At 44.1% G+C, this 21,974-nt stretch overlaps 1 protein-coding gene across 1 annotated transcript; it reads right to left on the reverse strand.

The window, feature by feature from the left end:
• Positions 1–165: 165 nt before the first annotated feature.
• Positions 166–19,831, reverse strand: LOC308326319 (neurotrypsin-like). The gene is made up of 10 exons (XM_080779123.1): positions 19,683–19,831; positions 18,946–19,251; positions 18,399–18,692; positions 14,064–14,327; positions 12,233–12,292; positions 10,977–11,160; positions 10,049–10,203; positions 4,339–4,476; positions 2,979–3,115; positions 166–1,132 (listed from the first exon to the last, which is right to left on the reverse strand). The coding sequence occupies exons 1-10, from the start codon at positions 19,726–19,728 to the stop codon at positions 923–925; spliced, it is 1,794 nt and encodes a 597-aa protein (XP_080635249.1). The 5' UTR covers positions 19,729–19,831; the 3' UTR covers positions 166–922.
• Between the last annotated feature and the right edge of the window lie 2,143 nt (positions 19,832–21,974).

The following is a 21,974-nucleotide window of genomic DNA, read 5'->3' on the forward strand; positions in this document are numbered from 1 at the left end:
ACTGGCACATATATGGCTGTACGGATATAATTCAACTTTGCTGTTTCATAACTTTGTTTAACTATTGATTCAACCCTCCGTAAAGGAGTTAACGAACAGCCGGAACAGGTATGGGTAATTTGTGATTTAAACACACACCGTTATATTACTCAAACACACACTTCCTCCAAGTTGCAATAAAGGCTCGCAAACAATCACTTATTTTCCGGCCATTTTATTACTACAATCTCATAACACACTCATACACGTACAAACACACTTCTACTAAACTTGTGTACAGTAAAAGCCTTATTTGCCTTGTCTGGCCCGTGTTCAGATATAGTTCAATAGCTTCCACAACTAATTGTTCTTAATCATTATCACAAGATTCAGAGGTCGCGACATTAGACGCGTTAGTGGCATTAGCAGGTAATAAACTGAAACACAAAGAAACACAACATATACTATTAATTCACAGATCTAGCGACTGCACAAGCGTATCATTATGACAGAGCATTTAACCGTACTTATTAACACATTATAAAGACTTACGCAAACGCCATGTCTCCTGCTCATTACATTTCTTTAGAATGAACTGGAAGAGTCACGCTCCTGCTAGTATATCCTGTTAAAAGCACGCCTCTTGATATCTGATACTTCCTATACAATTGTCATCAATTATTGACTTCACTGTGTCCCACTAGCATACGCACCGCATTCCTCTAGTAGTAGCATAAACACATTTTACCTCCCAATTAACTGTATTAATATCTACATCCCTGAGATACTGTAATTGGTTGAAAAGAGCCCACCACCCGGAATAAACGCGACAGTGGCATTGGAGTAGAGGTAAAATTATTAGGATAATGGAAATACCTAAAAAAAAAAAAAACAGGTTCTTAGTTGCTTTTCACCACTGCCGCACAATGGCTCGCTAATAGGTTTATCCTTGATAGTCATATTCCGACTTACTCAGTGTCTTGCATATTTCTCCATTGTTGACAATGCAGCCGGAAATCCACTCCACCTGTCTGTGGACGTCGACGTAGACACTAGGCTTTTCACCGCCGCATGACGCACTCCCCCAGCTGGCCAAGCCTGCCACGTAGTGAACCCCCTCGTCCCTGCAGATCACGGGTCCGCCCGAGTCACCCTGTAAGACACACAGCCATATGAGTCACCCTGTAAGACACACAGCCATATGAGTCACCCTGTAAGACACACAGCCATATGAGTCACCCTGTAAGACACACAGCCATATGAGTCACCCTGTAAGACACACAGCCATATGAGTCACCCTGTAAGACACACAGCCATATGAGTCACCCTGTAAGACACACAGCCACATGAGTCACCCTGTAAGACACACAGCCATATGAGTCACCCTGTAAGACACACAGCCACATGAGTCACCCTGTAAGACACACAGCCACATGAGTCACTCTGTAAGACACACAGCCACATGAGTCACCCTGTAAGACACACAGCCATATGAGTCACCCTGTAAGACACACAGCCATATGAGTCACCCTGTAAGACACACAGCCATATGTGTCACCCTGTAAGACACACAGCCATATGAGTCACCCTGTAAGACACACAGCCACATGAGTCACCCTGTAAGACACACAGCCACATGAGTCACCCTGTAAGACACACAGCCACATGAGTCACCCTGTAAGACACACAGCCATATGAGTCACCCTGTAAGACACACAGCCACATGAGTCACCCTGTAAGACACACAGCCACATGAGTCACCCTGTAAGACACACAGCCACATGAGTCACCCTGTAAGACACACAGCCATATGAGTCACCCTGTAAGACACACAGCCATATGAGTCACCCTGTAAGACACACAGCCATATGAGTCACCCTGTAAGACACACAGCCATATGAGTCACCCTGTAAGACACACAGCCATATGAGTCACCCTGTAAGACACACAGCCATATGAGCCATATGTGAGGTATAAAGTAGAGCAGCCTTTTGTTCATAAAACAGAAAGATTGGGTATTGGGTAAGACTGACGTTATGTATCTTTCAGGACCTTTCACTGCTTCGTCTCAACCACTACTCTATGGCTCTGGTCTCAGCCACCGCGGTGGATATTTTGACATTGCATTTTCTTTTTTTTTTATGGTGCCACTACTGTTGGAGCAGCCATAAACTGCACAGGTTCATCCCGATGTTCTTGGCATCTTTGTAATGTTAGTGTTAGTAAAAAGCAGGTAAAAGTGTAACGTTTGAGGCAGTCACTCTACAGTTCACTGTAGTAGAAGAGGTGCGGGTTTACCCCACAGCTATGTCGGCTCCACCTACAGGAAATACCTAAGCTGCGACCACGGGACCCGTTTCTGAATTCGTCTATAACAGCCCAAACAGAGCTCAGTATTTGGCAAGTTGTTTGTCTTTGTCGTCGTCATGCCAGCTATTGTTAAGCCACTCGTTGTCAGTATATGTACACGGCCCAGGATTCCGAATATCAGTATGACAAATCGTCCAGCGATATCCAAGGATGAGAGACGTAGCTACTGTATGTCTCTCATCAATGCAACTGCAAAGCCATCATGTTTCATCGTCTACACAGGTTTTAGTTGCTGGCATGCAAGGATATACCAGGCAAGTTATACATTTAAGGGGATAGATTCTCTAATCTTATCTATATGGACATTATAACGTATTCTTGGTCAATCTGTGTGTGTTGCTGTCCCATCCATCCATCCATCCATCCATCTTCAACCGCTTATCCGTAGTCGGGTCGCGGGGGCAAAAGCTCCACCATAGAGCTCCAGGCTTCCCTCTCCAGAGCAACACTAGTGACTTCCTCCTGGGGGAAACAAGAAAAAACAAAAACCTTCCGGGCAACGTGTCCCGAAGCCATTACCCGGGAAACCGGGATCCCTTAACCCTTAACTAAAGCTCTTGGCTCGGCGAGTCCAGTTTCCCAGAGTCTGACACGCACACACACACACACACACACACACACACACTTACCGTACAGGTGCTGACTAGTCCCTTCTTGTCTTCTCCACAGATCATGGTGTTGTCCAGCAGGAATCCATAAATCTCCGTGCAACGCTGCTGAGACATCAGGGAAACCTGTCCTTGTGACAGTTTGGACGGGTTGAATTCTGAGGGACGACAAGAACACTGGTTACTTGGTTTACCCCTGTGTTATTATCTGAGGGACAAGAACACTGGTTGGTTTACCCCTGTGTTATTATCTGAGGGACAAGAACACTGGTTGGTTTACCCCTGTGTTATTATCTGAGGGACAAGAACACTGGTTGGTTTATATAGACTGGTGTAGCTTTTATTTAAAGGACCTATAACATAAAATTCAACTTGTTAAATGTAGTTTGTGTTTTTGGGGCTCCCATATGTGTTTTCTATCCCCACAAATAACCAATCTTGAACAATCAGGCTTTCATATCATATTAGGTGTTTTAATGGAAATTGCTCTCAGGAACAGCTCAACTGATTTTGTCCTCATCGTGATGTCATCAGCAATGTCCACCATTGTAGATTTCCCAAGCTGGCATGGAAAGGAAACATGCCTGGTTTTATCTAGCATCAGTATTATAATGACTCAAATATTAAATAATCTGCATATCTGCATCCCCACCACCTCAGGACATTGTGGCATTGTAGCTAAAACTGCTTTCAAAGTCCAGAAAGAAATGACAAGGACTGGTTATATCAGAGTGGTGATTGAGTCTCAAACAATTAGAAATAACTTTGAGGGACATAGACAATATGATATTAAATATTAAAAGCAGCTTTAAAGAGGGAGTGCCAGTTTTTCATGTGTCTGAGGTGACAGTACTTCATTAGACACCCTGGAGTCGTTTTTATGTGCAATGGTGTATTCACTTTGTATTTAGGGTTTCTTCCTGGAGGCTGAACCAGACAGTCAAACGGGCCAATGAAATAAACAGTAATATAGTGACATTACACTATCAGCCCCTCCTCTGAGCCCTCCCTCTCCCAACTAAAGCTGTGGGTGTGGCTTCAGTCCAGATGGATCACCACTCATCACCACCCATCACCACCCACCACCACCCACCACCACTCATCACCACTCATCACCACCCATCACCACCCATCACCACTCATCACCACCCACCACCACCCACCACCACCCATCACCACCCATCACCACCCACCACCACCCATCACCACCCATCACCACCCATCACCACCCACCAAGCAAACCAGGCATACTTAATTAATTGAAAAAATATAACTCCTTATATAACAATAAGACCTGATGATCATCTTTTAGGGTGGAAAACAATCACGGCACTCCATCTTTAAGGTGTGATTAATGGTAGTGAAATGGTTGGACACGTACCATCTTTAGTTCGGCCCCATCCAGAGATCATACACGGCGTTCCATCGGGGGACATCTTGTTTGGCAGACAGGCAGGTGTAACGTAGCTGTTTTCATTGGCACAGAATGCTCCGTTGGTGGTTTCCAGCTGCAGTAATGCTGAGACACAGTAAACACAATAGTTACATAACATTAGCATCTTTGACTGTCAATTGCAATATTTAGGAAAGACCTGAAATCATGGCTCCATCTACACACTCACTGGTCATAGTTAGATTCTGACCCTGGATAGCCCATCTCCCATGCTCAGGACTATTCTCCCAGGGTACCTCTTGTCCTATGTATATAGCTCCCAGCCTTATATATAAGGATTATTTATTATATGTTCCATGGTTGTTTTGTCTGTACAGTATGTATGTGTATAGTTTCATGTTACAAAAGTGGACCACAATGGAAACAAGCTAAGGCTTTTTTGTGTCTAAGTCCATTTGGCGTTTTTTTTAAATTATATCATTTTTCTGTAATTTTCTTAAACTGCCAATAAAGTATTCTATCTATCTATCTATCATGATGTCATCATTTAGACCTTTAGGCATGCTGTGTGAGTGACATACAGTAGATGAATGGACCAATCAGAGACATACAGTAAATTAATGATTTCAAACTCCTCAATGAGGCCTCCCCCCCTACCTATTCTTATCTACAAAATTCTAGGCTCTCTAGTCGTGGCGGTGGAGTTGCTGTTATTTTTATTCAAATTGTATTTGTACCCCTCTCTCTTTTGGTGATTTTAATTCATTTGAATATCTGGCATTCATTATCAAGCAACAGCGTACACTCTTTGTCTGAGGCCGCAGTCACACGAATCAGACAAGCGTCTTATGGTTGTCTGATGAAAAGCATCAGACAAGACAGCTCCCAATGCATTTCTAATGGGAGTCACGTGGTCTCATCAGACAAACGTGTTTCATGGGGGGGGGGGGGGCAAGACACAAGACACAAAACATTTTGTAGGCCACAAGCTGAAGAACAAGGCGGCACCTCAGACAAGACAAAAAGGGTTGGGTTTACCCACCAACCAATAGGAGAGAAGGTCCGTTTGTTACGCTGCACTGGGCGGTCTTTTCACACTCTGTTGTTTTTTTTCTGCAGAGTACAGACACGGAAGAGGAAAGCGCCTATGCACTTTCGTAACGAAAAGTAGTTTGGTCTGTTCCAGTAAGCAATTCAACAGGAAAATATAATCCCTGCCCGTCGTGGCCGAACAGAAAATTAAAACAAACGTTATAATTCAAGGTGCATGCATTTTATCATTCACTCCTAACCTAGCTCTGGTCTATATAGCCTAATGCTTATATAATTCAGGTGTCGCGTCGACTCCGTTCAGATCTCTCGTTCCACCTCGTATCAGTTTGTTATTCCACCCGACCCATAATCAATAGTTATGACTGCACGGACCAACGATATAAAAGGACATCAGTGCTTTACACAGAGGATGCGACATTATAAATGAAGGCCTACTTCAAACCATTCCATATGATTTGGTTGTTAAAATAAAATAAAACTGTTAATATGAATAAACATGTTTTCCGTTCGCATGGGCAGTGCGCATTGGACTGGATATTATGAAACAGTCGTAGCCATGACTTATATTTCTGAAAATGCTACTGCTCCCAAACAATCATTTTGGGCATGAAATGTTGAAGGATAAATGTAGATGTGATAATGATGTGCCGTGTTGGCTATGCCCAATGGGCCTACTGTACATTAGGCCTACTTCAGATTATGGTTCAAATATGATTCCCCCCCTTTTATTTCTCTCTTTTTTTAATAACATTAACATCGAGGTGTCGTCTCCTCTCCTGAAGTAACGCTGAACGGTCGGACTGCAGATAGGAGAGAGCCGTGCGCCCAGGCGCAACTATAGGCTCCAACTTGGAGACGCATGTCATCTCTTATCCTATATTTCGCCTATAGCCTGCATCGACGTCTGCGTCATGGCTAACAGCCTGAAATGCAGCAAGTCGTGTGTTGTGATAAAATGGATGCGCTTTATTAAAAATAATGGAGTCGTTGCTAACAGAAAATATTAATTTTCCACAATGATGCCATGCTTAGTCTGCGTACCTGGAGGCTATATACATGCACACGGAATCAGTGCCAGACTTGGCACCTACTGTGGTAGTGGTACTGATAAAGTGGAGACGCAACACGTTGACACAACCAACAAGCTACTAGCTACTGTGTCCCGCTCTGCAGCTAACAGCGTAAGGACAACAACAGGCAACACGTGGATCTGTTCCGCATGTCCTCGCACCGCCCACGCACCGCCCAGATTCCGCAAAGCATTGTGGTCAATTGATGCGACAAACGACAAGACAGCTGATAAGACGCTTGTCTGATAGGTGTGACAGGCGCCTGAGGCCTCTTTTAGACGGCGACCATCTCCATATAACACGTCAAAGTCCCGTTGCGTTCTCATTTTTTTGGACCATTTACATGAGAACGCACACTTGAATGAAAACGCTACAAAGTGCATGCATATATATGCCAGGTCGCTAGGTGGCGCGTGTCCTTGTGGGGTCCGTGTGACGCAGCGCATATATAAACCATAGACATAAGTCACACATGCGTAGAACTACTTCCGTTCTTCTTCTACACAGAAAGTAAACAAACGTCGCGTCCTCATCACACGCAAACCGGACTATCCGACATGGTTGTTGTTGTTCGTTTCCCCTAGCAACTGACGCATGCCTATGACACCATGTAAAAACGTAGGACACGGGTGAGCCGACCAGAGCTGACGTAAGCCATGATGTCACAATTTTTGCGTATCCACCGTTTTGCCTGTTTATATGGAGACCATAGGAAACGGCGTTCTAAAATATTTCCACTCTGGGAGGTGGTTTCACTTCGTTGCGTTTTCACCTCCTGTGAACACGGTTCTCGTCTAAATGACAGCAGCAAACAATACTTTATTTTGCCGTTTTTTATGAACACCATCCTCGTGTAAAGAGCACCTTAGTCTACCGTCCCCCCAAGCCAAACTGCTCTTTCCTCACTGAAATGCTACCCTCCAAAGCATTGGCCCCCACCCGCTCGCGCCTCACCCTTTAACCGCCACCAAATTCTGTAACATTTTTGTCACCACCGCAACCACTCCTGCTCTCCATTATTCCCCCAACGACCAACTCAACTCTTTTAACACCATCTGCCAAACCACACTGGATATTGTAGCCCCCTTCAAAACCCGGCTAAACTCCACCCATAAATCCTCACCCTGGCTGAACGACCACACTCGTGCCATTAAGAGAGAATTTAGGATTATTGAGCGCAAATGGAAATCCTCCAAGTTAACCGTCTATCTCGAGCTGCTAAAAGACCTCATGAAGGGTTATAATAACGCGGTGAAGGAAGCTAGAGCAAAGTACTTTTCCAAACTCATCTCAGAGAACTACAACAACTCTAGAATCCTATTTAAGACCATTGAGCTGGTCACCGGGGGTCCCCAGACCGCTGCGAAAAATTCTTATCCTTCTTCATCAGTAAGATCGACTCAATTAGGTCCCTGCTGGCCACTGCACAACCCTTTAACTGCCTTTTTGTGCAGCGAAGCGGATATTGCTCCTGTCACTCCCGTTGCCCCCCTCTGCTCTCTCGGCCAGATATCCCTTGAAAACCTCCATAAACCATCAGCCATATGAAATCCTCCTCCTGCCCCCTAGATATTGTCCCTACCTCTCTTCTTAAGGAAATCTTTCCCACCGTTGGTCCCCATATCCTATCCATCATTAACAGGTAATTGTCCTCTGGTTCTGTTCCCCCCTCTATCAAAACTGCACTAGTCTCGCCCCTCCTTAAAAAAACAACCCTGGACCCCTCTGTACTTAGCAATTTCAGACCAATATCTAAATTACCATTTCTGTCTAAAGTTCTGGAAAAAGTGGTCTTCACCAAGCTCGTTGACTATTAAAGCGAAAACAGCCTATTTGAAAAGTTCCAATCTGGTTTCCGTGCCCTCCATAGCACGGAAACAACTCTCCTGAAGGTCGTCAATGATCTCCTCCTAGCCACAGACTCTGGGAACTGCTCCGTCCTAGTTCTCCTTGATCTAACAGCAGCATTTGACACCATCGATCACCTTACACTTCTCAACCGCCTCGAGAAATATGTGGGTATCTCAGGCACAGCCTTAAACTGGTTTTCATCCTATTTAACCGACAGACATTTCTCAGTCTCCATTGGTGAGTCCATCTCATCCAAAGCCCCGTTACACTGTGGTGTCCCTCAGGGCTCTATTCTTGGCCCTATCCTCTTCTCCCTGTACATGCTCCCACTTGGCAACATCATACGGAAACACAACCTCAATTTTCACTGCTATGCCGACGATACCCAGCTTTACCTTCCCATCAATCCTCATGACACCTCCAGCATAGCCATACTGCATTCATGCCTAGCCGACATAAAGGCTTGGATGACAATAAACTTCCTCCAACTAAATGAATCAAAAACTGAAGTATTAATATTTGGCCCACCATCTGACAGAGCACATCTCGAAATTAGCCTCGGCTCCCTACGTCCCAATATAAAATCCACAGCCATAAACCTGGGTGTATTTCTGGATTCCGACCTCTCCCTGGACGGCCACGTAACAAAAGTTGTCCAGTCTTCATTTTTTCACCTTAGAAACATTGCAAAAATCAAACCCTTTCTCTCCCGCCCCGACCTCACTAGTTATCCACGCTTTCATTTACTCCCGTGTAGACTACTGTAATTCCCTAATACTCCTGCCTCTCAAAGAAATCCATCAACCGGTTACAACTCATTCAAAATGCTGCAGCTCGCCTCCTAACAGGCTCCAAAAAATACGATCACATCACCCCTATCCTGGCCACCCTACATTGGCTGCCTGTCTCATACAGAATACATTTCAAAATACTTTTATTCACCTTCAAAGCTAGATCCGGACTCGCTCCCTCTTACATATCTGACCTACTCACCTACTTATTATTATTATTATTACATATCTGACCCACTCGTCCCCTACGAGCCAGCCCGTCACCTACGTTCATCTGGCACGGCCCTTCTTTTAACAAAATCAGGCTGCAAAAAAACTGTAGGCGACCGTCGGGCATTCGCTATCCATGCACCGACTCTCTGGAACGCCTTGCCTCTAGAGATCAGGCTTGCCGAGTCTGTGCCCCGTTTTAAATCACTCCTTAAAACTCATTTTTACAAAACTGCATTCAACCCCATACCCATGTGATTTGTGATTTCATTGATTTCTTGTTGTTATTGTCATGTATTTTATTCTATTGTGTGCCTCCTTGCTATGTTTTTATATATATCTCTCTGTAAAAGCACTTTGTGACTTGTTCTTAAAAGGTGCTATACAAATAAAGCTTTATTATTATTATTATTATTAATGGTCCAATCAGAGACATAGAGTAGATGAATGGACCGATCAGAGACATAGAGTAGATGAATGGACCAATCAGAGACACACAGTAGATGAATGGACCAATCAGAGACACACAGTAGATGAATGGACCAATCAGAGACAAAGAGTAGATGAATGGACCAATCAGAGACATACAGTAGATGAATGGACCAATCAGAGACAGAGTAAATGAATGGACCAATCAGAGACACACAGTAGATGAATGGACCAATCAGAGACAGAGTAAATGAATGGACCAATCAGAGACATAGAGTAAATGAATGGTCTCACCAATGTCACTGCTTGGATTTTGGTATGTTTTTCCTTCCTTATAATCCACATGAATGAAGTCTCTCTTCACGTTGACGATCTGGTCTTCCTCTTCATGTCTGCCTTTGTCCACTCCCCCCAAGACCACCTGCATGTCCATGATGGCGTCAGTATTACTGGAGAAACAACAGTCAGTCATTAAGACATGAGAGACGTTTCATTCATTATTCTGGCTCCCAGACTGGAATGAACTGCCCATTACAGTCAGAACTACAGACTCACTCGAATGAACTGCCCATTACAGTCAGAACTACAGACTCACTCCCAATCTAAACTATGGAATGAACTTTCCATTGCAGTCAGAACTACAGACTCACTCCCAATCTAAACTATGGAATGAACTTCCCATTGCAGTCAGAACTACAGACTCACTCCCAATCTAAACTAGCAGCATGTTAGCACACATAGCATTCAGAGCAGCATGTTAGCACACATAGCATTCAGAGCAGCATGTTAGCACACATAGCATTCAGAGCAGCATGTTAGCACACATAGCATTCAGAGCAGCATGTTAGCACACATAGCATTCAGAGCAGCATGTTAGCATACATAGCATTCAGAGCAGCATGTTAGCACACATAGCATTCAGAGCAGCATGTTAGCACACATAGCATTCAGAGCAGCATGTTAGCACACATAGCATTCAGAGCAGCATGTTAGCACACATAGCATTCAGAGCAGCATGTTAGCACACATAGCATTCAGAGCAGCATGTTAGCACACATAGCATTCAGAGCAGCATGTTAGCACACATAGCATTCAGAGCAGCATGTTAGCACACATAGCATTCAGAGCAGCATGTTAGCACACATATCATTCAGAGCAGCATGTTAGCACACATAGCATTCAGAGCAGCATGTTAGCACACATAGCATTCAGAGCATCTTACACGCAGTGAGCAGCGGTGAGGACCCAACAGGAATGGATGAGGACGCCTCCACAGACGTGTCCGAACTTATTCAATGTGTCTCTTGGTCTGCGCTGCAGAGACACCTGCCATGGATTGTCTCCAGGTCGGGACAGAGTGCCTCCGCTGATTGTGAGCATATTGCCGATCCGCTTGCCGCACGTTCCTGAGTCAAATGGAGACAGAGCGTGAGAGCCATGGAGAGAAGTGTGTGTGTGACTGTGTGTGTGTGTGTGTGTGTGTGCATGCGTGTGTTCCGTGCGACACGACACATGCACGCGCACACACACACACATTTTACAAGGAAACAAATATAACGGGGTTGACAGTTCATGTACACTTAAGGATACACATATGGCACCTCCTCCTCCACACAGACAAGCTGCCTATAACAGCCGAAACAGAACAGTATTTGGCAAGTTGTTTGGCTTTGCTCTTTGTCATGCCAGCTATTCTCATAGGCCACTCATGGTCAGTTTATGCACACGGCCCAGGCTTCCTGGTCTCTGTTTCAAAAGTCCATATGATCCGGGCTGGGGCCGGATGATGTGGTTACGTCATGTTGTAGTATTGTTTTGTAGTCGCCAGACAGGATGAACAGGCGGCGACACCTTCCTTTTCCCTCTCAATAAAAGCTCTCGCTTACGAGAGCTTCTATTGCTTTTATTCAAACAGGAAGCAACAAACAGCTTCCTGTTTGTTGTAGGCAAACCATTGCCTATACAACATGACGTAAGCATATCATCCGGCTCCAGCCCGGATCATATACCGAAATGAAATGGTGCCCAGGCTAGGTCCATGTACAAATCAAAGACACAGCCCACCTCCAGAATCAGGACCTCCTTGTGACTGGTGACACACACACACACACACACACACACACACACACACACACACACACACACACACACACACACACACACACACACACACACACACACACACACACACACACACACACACACACACACACACACACACACACACACACACACACACACACACACACACACACACACACACACACACACACACACACACACACACACACACACACACACACACACGTCAATCAAACAACACTGACAAACGTATACACTTACTTCCACATTGTATTGTTAAACGTGTCCATTGTCCATCCACACACGTAACACTGTGGGGTCCTCTGGTCCAAGTGTATCCCACCATGCATTCGTAGAACACCTTCTCTCCGGGTGCGTACGCGTCTTGGCTCGTACCTTTCATGATGCTGTTCACCTGGAGGACCTCTGGGGGTCCGCAGTGCTTTGACATTGTCACTGTGGAGAGATGCAGCCGTCCACAATGAGCACAGATAGACACTAGGTATGTGTGGCCCATGGTGACATCATCATGTTTTGTACAGTATGTACAGTATGTGTGGCCCATGGTGACATCATCATGTTTTGTACAGTATGTACAGTATGAGGCCCATGGTGACATCATCATGTTTTGTACAGTATGTGGCCCATGGTGACATCATCATGTTTTGTACAGTATGTACAGTATGTGGCCCATGGTGACATCATCATGTTTTGTACAGTATGTACAGTATTTATACTATTGTAGATTGTCAGGTTGGGTTATTTATTAATGCAAAATCATGTGGAATATTAACTTTCAAGGCGCAGAATCAAGAATTTGTCTCCGCAGTATCAGTATTGTCAAGACTTTTTCTCTGCAGGTTCTTGGAGAGACTACTAGATGGATGGATTGATGATGATTGTCAGTGTTGAAGTTATTCTTTGTTACCTGAACAGATCACCTCCAGTCTATCCACAGAATGACCAGCCTGCATCGTTACACACTCCCTCATTGAAGATTCAGATCCAACACAGGAAGAAGTAATCCACCACACAGGTTGACGTGTAGAACCAGACCTCCATTTGTGGTCAACAGCAGAGCGACAGCCCAGCTGTCGACACACCACAGACGATGACTGGAGGTTCCAGTTAGACGTAAAATCAGCCGCTGGTTTCCACTCTCCCTGGTGTCTCACTTCGAGTTTACCAGTACAGAGACTGGTTCCTTCCACCAACCTGACATCAGACTCTGTACGGGAGACAGTAGTATAAACAGTATAGAGGTAATATTACTTGAATTAGATTAGAAGAACATCTGTTAGATTACAATGTGTAATAATGTATATTTCTTTGTTCATGTCTGTTTATCTATTGTGTGGAGTGTTGGTTTAACTTGGAGAGCTGAAGAGAAACACGATCAAATGAATTAGTTTGAGTGAAAACAGTGAAAAAACAAAACTGTGGAACATCTTTCAGGCTTCATATGGGTTAGGTTGGACCGTTGGAGTTACATCATGTTTCATATGAGACAGACAGACAGACAGACAGATAGACAGATACCTGAACAGATCACCTCCAGTCTATCCCCAGAATGACCAGCCTGCATCGTTACACACTCCCTCATTGAAGATTCAGATCCAACACAGGAAGAAGTAATCCACCACACAGGTTGACGTGTAGAACCAGACCTCCATTTGTGGTCAACAGCAGAGCTACAGCCCAGCTGTCGACACACCACAGACGATGACTGGAGGTTCCAGTTAGACGTAAAATCAGCCGCTGGTTTCCACTCTCCCTGGTGTCTCACTTCGAGTTTACCAGTACAGAGACTGGTTCCTTCCACCAACCTGACATCATCAGACTCTGTACAGACAATATAATATCCAGTAAAAATGTAATATTACTTTGATTATAAGGAAAACTAAAATCAGCTTACAATGTTGCGTAGTTGTCCGTTCTTGTTTTATTTACCCATTGTGTGGACTGTTGGATTAACTGCTGAAGAGAAACATGATCAAATGAATGAGTTTGAGTGTAACAGTAGATGGTTCCTGTCTAGCAGTACATCAGTGTGAGACATGTTCAGTTGGGGGTGTATACTATTGTTGACCTATGAAATACTTAAAAAAATTATTTAGGGATTTAGCAGACGCACTTAATGCAGAGCATACAAATATACAAACTCTCTCTGGAGACAGAGAGAGAGAGAGAGAGAGAGAGAGAGAGAGAGATATTTTAGTTCACTTACACTGAACATCTAGAGCGTGTGGAGGTGACCTCTGGGATCCATGTGTGTTTGTGGCCTGACAGAAGTATTGTCCAGCGTCTGCAGGAGACACATTGTCCTTCACCAGCTGAGGACCAGTGGAGATAGAGGTGATTCCTCCGTCTCTGTACCAGGTGTAGGTGTCTACGGGTGGCTTGGCTTCACTGCTGCAGGTCAGAGTCACCGTGCTGCCCTCAACAACGCCTCCTGGTGGACTCGCTGATACTGAGGGCTTTTCTGGAGGGTCTGTGGAGGAATAAACATCGATGCACTCAAATAACAGTGGGCTGTGTATACAGCATTTTACACTAGGAATGAACACTAACAATGATTAATGTATGAATAATGTCACCTTTGGTTAAAATAATAAAACACTGGACACTGGACTGGTTTATAGTCCAAAAAAGAGTAAACCTACCCTAATAATAGTTTAATGTTTTCTTATTTTTTATTCTTACTAGTCTATTGTTTGATGTTTGATGTCTGGGGACTGCAGATGGAATTAGCATGTTTTGCCGACTAAATAAACACTATACACTGTCCCGACTAAATAAACAATACACTGTCCAGACTAAATAAACAATAACACTGTCCAGACTAAATAAACACTATACACTGACCAGACTAAATAAACAATAACACTGTCCAGACTAAATAAACACTATACACTGTCCCGACTAAATAAACAATATACACTGTCCCAACTAAATAAACACTATAGTATACTGTACACTGCCCCGACTAAATAAACAATAACAATGTCCAGACTAAATAAACACTATACACTGTCCCGACTAAATAAACAATACACTGTCCAGACTAAATAAACAATAACACTGTCCAGACTAAATAAACACTATACACTGACCAGACTAAATAAACACTATACACTGTCCCGACTAAATAAACAATATACACTGTCCCAACTAAATAAACACTATACTGTACACTGTCCAGACTAAATAAACAATAACACTGTCCCGACTAAATAAACAATAACAATGTCCAGACTAAATAAACAATAACACTGTCCAGACTAAATAAACAATAACACTGTCCAGACTAAATAAACAATAACACTGTCCCGACTAAATAAACAATAACAATGTCCAGACTAAATAAACAATAACACTGTCCAGACTAAATAAACAATAACAATGTCCAGACTAAATAAACAATAACACTGTCCAGACTAAATAAACAATAACACTGTCCAGACTAAATAAACAATAACACTGTCCAGACTAAATAAACAATAACACTGTCCAGACTAAATAAACAATAACACTGTCCCGACTAAATAAACAATAACAATGTCCAGACTAAATAAACAATAACACTGTCCAGACTAAATAAACAATAACACTGTCCCGACTAAATAAACAATAACACTGTCCAGACTAAATAAACAATATACACTGTCCAGACTAAATAAACAATATACACTGTCCAGACTAAATAAACACTATACACTGTCCAGACTAAATAAACAATAACACTGTCCAGACTAAATAAACAATATACACTGTCCAGACTAAATAAACAATTACACTGTCCAGACTAAATAAACAATAACACTGTCCAGACTAAATAAACACTATACACTGTCCAGACTAAATAAACAATCTACACTGTCCAGACTAAATAAACACTATACACAGTCCAGACTAAATAAACACTACACACTGTCCAGACTAAATAAACACTATACACTGTCCAGACTAAATAAACAATAACACTGTCCAGACTAAATAAACAATAACACTGTCCCGACTAAATAAACAATATGCACTGTCCTGACTAAATGTCCAGACTAAATAAACACTATACACTGTCCAGACTAAATAAACACTATACACTGTCCAGACTAAATAAACAGTTTACACTGTCCAGACTAAATAAACAGTTTACACTGTCCAGACTAAATAAACACTATACACTGTCCAGACTAAATAAACAGTATACACTGTCCAGACTAAATAAACAATAACACTGTCCAGACTAAATAAACAATATACACTGTCCAGACTAAATAAACAATTACACTGTCCAGACTAAATAAACACTATACACTGTCCAGACTAAATAAACAATAACACTGTCCAGACTAAATAAACAATATACACTGTCCAGACTAAATAAACACTATACACTGTCCAGACTAAATAAACAATAACACTGTCCAGACTAAATAAACACTATACACTGTCCAGACTAAATAAACACTAACACTGTCCAGACTAAATAAACAGTTTACACTGTCCAGACTAAATAAACAATTACACTGTCCAGACTAAATAAACACTATACACTGTCCAGACTAAATAAACAGTTTACACTGTCCAGACTAAATAAACACTATACACTGTCCAGACTAAATAAACACTAACACTGTCCAGACTAAATAAACACTATACACTGTCCAGACTAAATAAACGATAACACTGTCCAGACTAAATAAACACTATACACTGTCCAGACTAAATAAACAATAACACTGTCCAGACTAAATAAACACTATACACTGTCCAGACTAAATAAACAATAACACTGTCCAGACTAAATAAACACTATACACTGTCCAGACTAAATAAACAATAACACTGTCCAGACTAAATAAACAATAACACTGTCCAGACTAAATAAACAATAACACTGTCCAGACTAAATAAACAATAACACTGTCCAGACTAAATAAACACTAGCGCGCAAGTACTAGTTTCGCCCAGGACGACTTTCGATGCGTATGCACCGTCCCAGCATATTCGATGCGTATGCACCGTCCCAGCATATTCGATGCGTATGCACCGTCCCAGCATATGACGTCAGGGTATAACTGGTATAACTAGCTCTCAATGATGACGTAATAAAGATGTGGATTAAAGGACCCAATGGTTTTCGATGGTCACTCGACAGAGTGCAGTTCTAGTTATTATTATTTTTATTATCAACAATATGACTCCTCCATCCATAATATGCTTTGGTTTCACTTTCAAGTCAACAAGGCTTCTTCCTGGTAGCGACTTCTATTTCCAGTAAGATTCCAGTCAACACCGAGGACAAAACCACTGCCTCTGCAGACTGCTGCAGAGGGACTCGAGCGAGTCGAGGACTTCAAGTACCTCCTCGGGGCCTGGACTGCCTCAACTGAACAGGATCTGAAGGTTCGGAGAGCACTTGCTTGGAAAGCCTTGCACGGAATGAGGAGAGTGTGGAAACCAGACATGGGAGAAGACCTTAAGAGGCGGCATTTCATAGCTACTGTGGAGTCAGTTCTGCTGTATGGGGCAGAGACATAGACCCTCACAGTGGAGTCAGTACTGCTGTATGGGGCCGAGACATGGACCCTCACAGTGGAGTCAGTACTGATGTATGGGGCTGAGACATAGACCCTCACAGTGGAGTCAGTACTGCTGTATGGGGGCAGAGACATAGACCCTCACAGTGGAGTCAGTACTGCTGTATGGGGGCCGAGACATGGACCCTCACAGTGGAGTCAGTACTGCTGTATGGGGCCGAGACATGGACCCTCACAGTGGAGTCAGTACTGCTGTATGGGGGCAGAGACATAGACCCTCACAGTGGAGTCAGTACTGCTGTATGGGGCCGAGACATGGACCCTCACAGTGGAGTCAGTACTGCTGTATATGGGGCCGAGACATGGACCCTCACAGTGGAGTCAGTACTGCTGTATGGGGGCTGAGACATGGACCCTCACAGTGGAGTCAGTACTGCTGTATGGGGCCGAGACATGGACCCTCACAGTGGAGTCAGTACTGCTGTATGGGCCCGAGACATGGACCCTCACAGTACAACAGGGAAAATGCCTGGATGGAGTCTACACAAGAATGCTACGAATGGCACTAGATGTCACATGGACGGACCGCATCAGAAATGTGGACCTCTATGGGGACCTACCACGGGTCAGGGACAAAGTCAGAGAGAGAAGGATGAGGCTGGCAGGGCACTGCGTCAGGCACCCAGAACTTGAGGCAAGTAAATTGACCCTATGGGAGCCAAACCCAGGGCAAAGCCAGGAGGGGAAAGAAGCGTACCACCTATGTAGACGTGCTGCGGCGCGACAGCTTGACTGACAACACTGCAGAGCTCAAGAACCTGATGTTGGATAGGAGAGTGTGGAGGGCAGCGATCCAGGAATCCTGAGTTGGTGTTGGCTAGACCTCACTCTCGCAGCAACTAACTAACAAAATAGACAGACAGACAGACAGACAGACAGACAGACAGACAGACAGACAGACAGACAGACAGACAGACAGACAGAATAGATGAGTATCATTGTTGAAGTCATGTTGTTACCTGAACAGATCAGCTCCTGACTGGAGGAGGAAGTAGAAGACTTCATTATTCCACATTCCCTCAGTAGAGATTCAGATCCAACACAGTTAGATGTAATCTTCCATGTAGGTTGAGATGTAGAACCACGTCTCCGTTCTGTAGAAACAGCAGAGCCGCAGCCCAGCTGTCTACACGCTACAGATGATGACTGATGGTTCCAGTCATGAGACACTGGTCTCCATTGGTCCTGGACGTTGATCTCAAGTCTACCAGCACAGTGACTGGCTCCTCCCACCAGCCTGACATCACCAGGCTCTGTACACAGACAATACAATAAACATCAAGAACTGTAGTGTTCCTATTCTAGGGTTAATTGTCTGCTAAAACACACCATCTGTGAGCTCACAACTCCTCACAATAACACGCTTGTAGATCTGATATTTTAGAGTGACAACGAGAGTGGGCCGACTACAGAGCCCTTGGGAATACAGTCGACTAAACATAGGTTTGAAGTGGTTCAAAAGTAATATGACTTTGACTGTAAACTAAAGTGTAGTGTGTGTTTTACCTGAGCAGGTGAGTCCAACAGTCTTGTCAGGAGAGCAGGTGTTTCTAGTTGAGTCTGAGGTTCTACAGTCCAGGAGAACAGACTCACTGCCTTCACACTGGAACTCTTTGGTCCACATCGGAGCATTGCCTTCTCCAAAGAGCGCCCCCTGGAGGACTGAAGGAGCCCCACAGCCATGCTGCCTACAGACCACCTCTGCATCCTGCTGGTCAAAGTCACCTTCACACACTGAGACCCACGACTGACCAGACTTCACCTCCACTCTGCCTGAACACGAACCATGACCATTCACCAACCTCACTGACCCTGGAGGGGGAGGGTGGGGGGGAGAGAGAGAGAGAGAGAGAGAGAGAGAGAGAGAGAGAGATAATCAAATATGATCCTTTTGGGGGTCCCCAGTTCAAACATGATTATGTTGGGGGTCCCCAGTTCAAATATGAAGTTCACTGCACGGCACTAAGTGACACGCGGTGAACTTGTAGATCTGCTATTTCTGAATGGCTAAAGAATAAAATATGATTAAAAAGTTTAAAATGTAAAACGACAAGGAGACGCTTTCCTGGACTTAAAGGGTTAAGAACTATCTGACCAATCACTGAATTATTACAGACAGACAGACAGACAGACAGACAGACAGGCAGGCAGGCAGGCAGGCAGGCAGGCAGGCAGGCAGGCAGGCAGACAGACAGGCAGACAGACAGAATAGATGAGTATCATTGTTGAAGTCATGTTGTTACCTGAACAGATCAGCTCCAGACTGGAGGAGGAAGTACCAGACGTCATTGTTCCACATTCCCTCAGTAGAGATTCAGATCCAACACAGTTAGATGTAATCTTCCATGTAGGTTGATCTGTAGAACCATCTCTACGTTCTGTAGAAACAGCAGAGCCGCAGCCCAGCTGTCTACACGCTACAGATGATGACTCAAGGTTCCAGCTATTAGGCCTCACTGGTCTCCATTGGTCCTGGACGTTGATCTCAAGTCTACCAGCACAGTTACTGGCTCCTCCCACCAGCCTGACATCACCAGGCTCTGTACACAGACAATACAATAAACATCAAGAACTGTAGTGTTCCTATTCTAGGGTTAATTGTCTGCTAAAACACACCATCTGTGAGCTCACAACTCCTCACAATACATGCTTGTAGATCTGATATTTTAGAGTGACAACGAGAGTGGGCCGACTACAGAGCCCTTGGGAATACAGTCGACTAAACATAGGTTTGAAGTGGTTCAAAAGTAATATGACTTTGACTGTAAACTAAAGTGTAGTGTGTGTTTTACCTGAGCAGGTGAGTCCAACAGTCTTGTCAGGAGAGCAGGTGTTTCTAGTTGAGTCTGAGGTTCTACAGTCCAGGAGAACAGACTCACTGCCTTCACACTGGAACTCTTTGGTCCACATCGGAGCATTGCCTTCTCCAAAGAGCGCCCCCTGGAGGACTGAAGGAGCCCCACAGCCATGCTGCCTACAGACCACCTCTGCATCCTTATGGTCAAAGTCACCTTCACACACTGAGACCCACGACTGACCAGACTTCACCTCTACTCTGCCTGAACACAAACCATGACCATTCACCAACCTCACTGACCCTGGAGAGAGAGAGAGAGAGAGAGAGAGAGAGAGAGAGAGAGGGGGGGGATGAGAGAGAGAGAGAGAGAGGAAGAGAGGAAGAGAGAGAGAGAGCGGGGGGAGAGAGAGAGAGAGAGAGAGAGAGAGAGAGAGAGAGAGAGAGAGAGAGGGGGAGAGAGAGAGAGAGAGAGAGAGAGAGAGAGAGTGAGAGAGAATCCAATATGATTATTTTTGGGGTCCCCAGTTCACATATGAAGTTCACTGCACGGCACTAAGTGACACGCTGTGAGCTTGTAGATCTGCTATTTCTGAATGGCTAAAGAATAAAATATGATTAAAGTTTAAAATGTAAAACGACACAGAGACGCTTTCCTGGACTTAAAGGGTTAAGAACTATCTGACCAATCACTGAATTATTACAGACAGACAGACAGACAGACAGACAGACAGACAGACAGACAGACAGACAGACAGACAGACAGAATAGATGAGTATCATTGTTGAAGTCATGTTGTTACCTGAACAGATCAGCTCCAGACTGTAGGAGGAAGTAAAAGACATCATTGCTCCACATTCCCTCAGTAGAGATTCAGATCCAACACAGTTGGTTGACCATGTATACTGATCTGTAGAACCACGTCTCTGTTCTGTAGAAACAGCAGAGCCGCAGCCCAGCTGTCTACACGCTACAGATGATGACTGAAGGTTCCAGACATAAGGATCCACTGGTCTCCATTGGTCCTGGACTTTCATCTCAAGTCTACCAGCACAGTGACTGGCTCCTCCCACCAGCCTGACATCACCAGGCTCTGTACACAGACAATACAATAAACATTAAGAACTGTAGTGTTCCTATTCTAGGGTTAATTGTCTGCTAAAACACACCATCTGTGAGCTCACAACTCCTCACAATTACACGCTTGTAGATCTGATATTTTAGAGTGACAACGAGAGTGGGCCGACTACAGAGCCCTTGGGAATACAGTCGACTAAACATAGGTTTGAAGTGGTTCAAAAGTAATATGACTTTGACTGTAAACTAAAGTGTAGTGTGTGTTTTACCTGAGCAGGTGAGTCCAACAGTCTTGTCAGGAGAGCAGGTGTTTCTAGTTGAGTCTGAGGTTCTACAGTCCAGGAGAACAGACTCACTGCCTTCACACTGGAACTCTTTGGTCCACATCGGAGCATTGCCTTCTCCAAAGAGCGCCCCCTGGAGGACTGAAGGAGCCCCACAGCCATGCTGCCTACAGACCACCTCTGCATCCTGCTGGTCAAAGTCACCTTCACACACTGAGACCCACGACTGACCAGACTTCACCTCTACTCTGCCTGAACACGAACCATGACCATTCACCAACCTCACTGACCCTGGAGAGAGAGATTTTTGATTTTTACCAAAAACTTTTATTTACAAAACTAATTAAAACAATTATACATCAGATCAGATCAGGTAAAAA

This window comes from Protomyctophum bolini, assembly GCF_963924005.1.
Source record: "Protomyctophum bolini genome assembly, chromosome: 12".
Classification (NCBI taxonomy): Eukaryota; Metazoa; Chordata; class Actinopteri; order Myctophiformes; family Myctophidae; genus Protomyctophum; species Protomyctophum bolini.